The sequence below is a fragment of the Gavialis gangeticus genome, unplaced genomic scaffold, assembly GCF_001723915.1.
Source record: "Gavialis gangeticus isolate Ggan-Ray unplaced genomic scaffold, GavGan_comp1, whole genome shotgun sequence".
NCBI lineage: Eukaryota > Metazoa > Chordata > Crocodylia > Gavialidae > Gavialis > Gavialis gangeticus.
Genome location: NW_017728993.1, coordinates 40,861,931 through 40,866,306, shown reverse-complemented (window position 1 = coordinate 40,866,306; position 4,376 = coordinate 40,861,931). Strand labels below are relative to the sequence as shown.

General features: G+C 33.2%; 1 protein-coding gene across 1 annotated transcript in view; it reads right to left on the bottom strand.

The window, feature by feature from the left end:
• Positions 1-371: 371 nt before the first annotated feature.
• RPAP2 (RNA polymerase II associated protein 2) overlaps positions 372-4,376 on the bottom strand; it is an 89,827-nt gene continuing 85,822 nt past the window's right edge. Inside the window, exons 12-13 of the mRNA XM_019501605.1 lie at positions 2,094-2,243; positions 372-1,501 (exon numbers count right to left, since the gene is read on the bottom strand). Coding sequence (XP_019357150.1) covers positions 1,495-1,501; positions 2,094-2,243 — 157 coding nt within the window. The 3' untranslated portion in view covers positions 372-1,494. The remainder of the gene's footprint in view (positions 1,502-2,093; positions 2,244-4,376) is intronic.

Below are 4,376 nucleotides of genomic sequence, written 5' to 3'. Positions count from 1 at the left end.
TGGGACTTGCTTCAGCCTCTCTGAGTGTTTGGCCTGGGGTTGCAGTGCCTCCAGACCTGGTGCTCGTTTCCTCCTAGGGGAGAAACTGCCTGTTTTTAGTTTTTAAGAGTCACACAGACACAAAAAGGCTCCTATCAGTGTGTTTCCTCCCTCTGGGCCACATGTTTTATGGTCATGTTCAGTTTTGGCTGCTTTTAATCAACTTTATAATTGGTTTCCATTATTGCGCACATGCTGCTTTTAGTACCAGTTTAATAATATACAATGTATTTAGGGAAGTTTCCTTGTATGCAGATGTAAGATGAAGAGCTGTTTTCCCTATGCTGACTGGGGGGAAAACCTTGTCTTATATTCAAGTAAACATGGTAAACTGAACATACTAGTTGCTTTAGTGTGCTAAGTTAGAAACTGCTATTAGGCAGCTGAATAAGTAGGCATTATGTAGTTTCCTTAAGTAATACTGCTAGTACTTATCAGTAAGAAGAATATCTATCTCTTGCTAATCATGAAAGAAATACTCAGCAGTACAACTAAGAGTACTATGCATTCCAAGTACAATTCTTACAAAGGAATAAACTCCACATTTGCAAACTAAATTACTGCATAGCAATGCTAACAAATGTTGTTGCAGTATCTATTGTAAATGCCATCACTAGTTAATTGGCAATTGTCTTCAACTGCAATTTTTGATGTTTGTTAAAATGCAACTGTGATTTTAAATTCAGCACTGTTCATCTAAAGAACTGCACAACACACCATCTTTTGACAATACTAAGAATTACAACAGTTCATATGGTTTTATAGAACACTGTCTACAACTGTGACATGACACTCTTTGCCCATCAAGACAAACAGTGCAGCAACTATAAAACATTCAACTACTGAAAAAAACGTATTTTAATTATTCAAAAAATAAATTCATAATAGTAAATTTTATACAAGCAAGAATATTAGTAGTACAGGATATTTTAAATTCTCAAATTTTACAGAAATTTTAATACACTCTTTTATTATAAATTGCAAGATACACAGGTCATTTCCTGGACTGCAGGCTAGAAATACTGGTGCTGTTTTTAGCCTTTTCTTGAAAAACCACTGGCTCCAAGCAGGGGAACATAAAAGATGTTAACAATGGAATTCTTCCTTCCTTGACGCTAGTATGTGCACTTTTCTTTTTCTCCTCAATTACTGTAAGCAGTGTTTCTCCAAAGATTTATCAATAAAGGAAAAATATCCAAAATTCTCACTGCTGTTTCTAAATGGTCAATTTACAGACCTTCCAAAATTCATTTTAGCTTCATGCATAACTTGAACAAATCTTGTACCTTTCAGCTTTTCCAAAACGTTTTAGAACTGTTCTTCATGTGAAAGATGTAATAACAACAGCAAGGCGGCAAACTGAATTTCAGCTTTGTACATAAAACACCCCCTGAAATGTTTTATTGTTCACCACAGCACTAGTTCAGATACAGCAGAAGAGATTTAAGTTGCTCATCATTTACTGGAGGTAAGAAAAAACAAGTTGATTAGTAACCTTAAAAAGTACTATTGTATCACATAAGCATGGCTGGTACTAATGCTAGAATACATTTCTTCTAACCTATTTAGAAAGTAAAAACTAGGCTCAATATCAAGCAAAAATGAAACAGGTTTCCAACGAAAAGCAAGGGTCTTCAAAATATTACGTATTTTGAAGTTTTAGTAATCTAACTTGCCAGTAAGCATTTTATTTGAATAAAAAGGATGACAAATATAAGAGTCAGATACTGTCCCCCTACTGCAAAATGTGCTTTATATTGTTAGTAGCATATAAATAAAATTCCACACCAAAATTCTGCTATTTTGCTTCTGGATATTGTGAAAAAGTTAAAGTGCAAAACTATAAGCAGTTACTGTAAGTGACAAAATGGTGCTACTCATTTTCATACTATAGCTATCTAATTTCTTCCTTTTAAAAATACTTTAGTTCTTTTCTGATCTTACTGATACAATCTGCACCATCAGTATTTGTTTTTATGAAATTCATAATTAAAACCCTTATCAATCAGTTGAAATTCTTATGCAAAGCAAAAAAAAGTTTTAAGATGACTAACCATTCAGGAAAGTAGTCTTTTCTAAATATTCTTGTTAAACTTTCAAGGTCTTCATTTGTAAAATGCAATTCTTCAAGTAATGTAGACAAAAACTGGGTATAAACTGGGCTCTGCTGAGAATTCTCAAAGACCGGTATACTCTGTGACAACCTGAAAGACCACATTGAATACAGAAAATAGAAAACGTTAAGTGTCTCAACAGGAAGAGCAAGGCTGGTGCACTTTAGAGAGAAAATGTCAGCCATTAAAGTTACCTAGGAAGAAAGGTATTTCCAGCATCTTCCTATTTTAAACCTTAAACTTTATTGCTTATAGGTTACACTAAAACACAAGGGTAATTAAGATACGAATTTGTTTCAGATTTGGTCAAACTCAAAGCAGCTTGAAATCGGTTATGTAACTGAAGTTGGGCAAGTAATTAATTCATTCCATATCTAATCAATTTTATGCCCAGCATATGTAATGCAGACTATGTTAAAAATCACTTTTAATGCACTTTGAATATTATGCTTTTATGACACCCTGAACATATAATAAAAACATATAATGGAACTGTTTGCACTGTAATTATCAAAAGCAGTAATTCCTCTGGTAAAAGTTCTGAAGTAGTAAGTGATCTGTGAAACAATTTTTTCCCTTAGAGCAGATAAAGAGTATTTTACACCACAAACTACCAGCAAATCATCATTTTTGGGAGTTCTACCTGGTCATAAAGACACAGGCACAATAAAGTTTCATATTATTATTTCCTAGAGGACTACAGTAGGGTCTGTTTAGTAAAGTAAAGTCTGTTTATTTATTTAAAAAGGTCTCTACAAATCACATCACTGAAAAAGCTTTTATGTAGTAAATTCATTTTGTTCCAAGCCAAGATTTCTCCAAATACCTGGAAACTTCCCACAGAAGCCTTTCAGATTATTATTTAATTTAACTTTACTCACTGCCACTGGGCACATGAAATATGAATAAAATAACTCTCAGAAGCTGCAGATCAATGAAGGCAGCAGAGTAATCAGAGCAGTGCATTTCCTCTGTAGGACTTCTCTGCACCCTAAAACAATTTAAGTAATACTTGTCTTATAAAGTGGGCTGTGTGCAATTGCTTTATTTTCAGAAACCCTAAGAGGATGGATAGTCAGACAGAAAAAAATTTGGCAAATTTTAAAGAGGAAAAAAATAAATCTCAGAAGTCATTAATCGGAACATTAACAAACTTAAATTTTACAGGTGGTATTTTTCTAGCCGATTCCAAATATACGTTACATACAGACTTGACTACTTTTAACACAAAAAGGAAACGGTATGAATTTTGAAACGTGAATGCTTGAGCAAAACTAAATTAGAATGCACTCCCATTAATAAACTTAACGAGCAAACAATAAATCTGATTTTGGTGATTCATAACTTCTAAATAAAATAAAAAAATCATATGACCAATTTAATTCTGGCCAATTTAGTTCTTTAAAGAAGTGTGCTATTTAAAAAAAAAATCTTCAGAATTTTTTCCATCTGGGTAGGTTTCTCAGTGCTGCTGAGTAGAGCTAAGCCCTCTCAACTTCCACTGATTTAAAAGTTTTTTCCCCCAAAATGAGGCTAAAAATGCACATATAATCACTTTAGTTAGTTTATTTTACACTTAAGACAACTTGCTGTATTCCTTTACATTTGTACCCAGACTGAAACATTTGTAATACTCAGTGTAAATCTCAATATGAATCAGATTCACTCAATGAAGCACACAACGTGACTCGGGAGCACTCTATGGAAGTTGTGGGCACACAGTAATGAGAAACCTCAGTAATAAGAAACCCTTAAATGAGGACAACTGCTAAAGTTTTAAAAATGAATATTAAAATACGAGTAGGTTTTTGCATATGCCCTACATATGCCTTTTACAACTCATTTGAAATAATGAGTGAAGCACATCAGTATCTTGTTGTTCATGGCTTGTCCCATCAAAAACACCATAAATGATAACAAAAAGCATTCTACTACAGACCCAGGAAAAATATACAGTATTGCTAATACTGTAAGTTGTAATCCAGTGTACACTGTGAATCTGTATAAACATACACCTCCTAGGGAACCAGATTCAAATACTGTTAATTTTAGCTCACAAGTTTTTGCTTAGAATTGGAGCACATAAAACACAACCTTATACAGGCCAGCTTTATATTTCATGATCAGAGATACCATTCAAATAACTTCCACTGTTTATCACTAGTATGTTTTCCCCATTGATCAGTGTCTTTAAAAAAAAAAAAAAAAAAAATTTTAAAATAA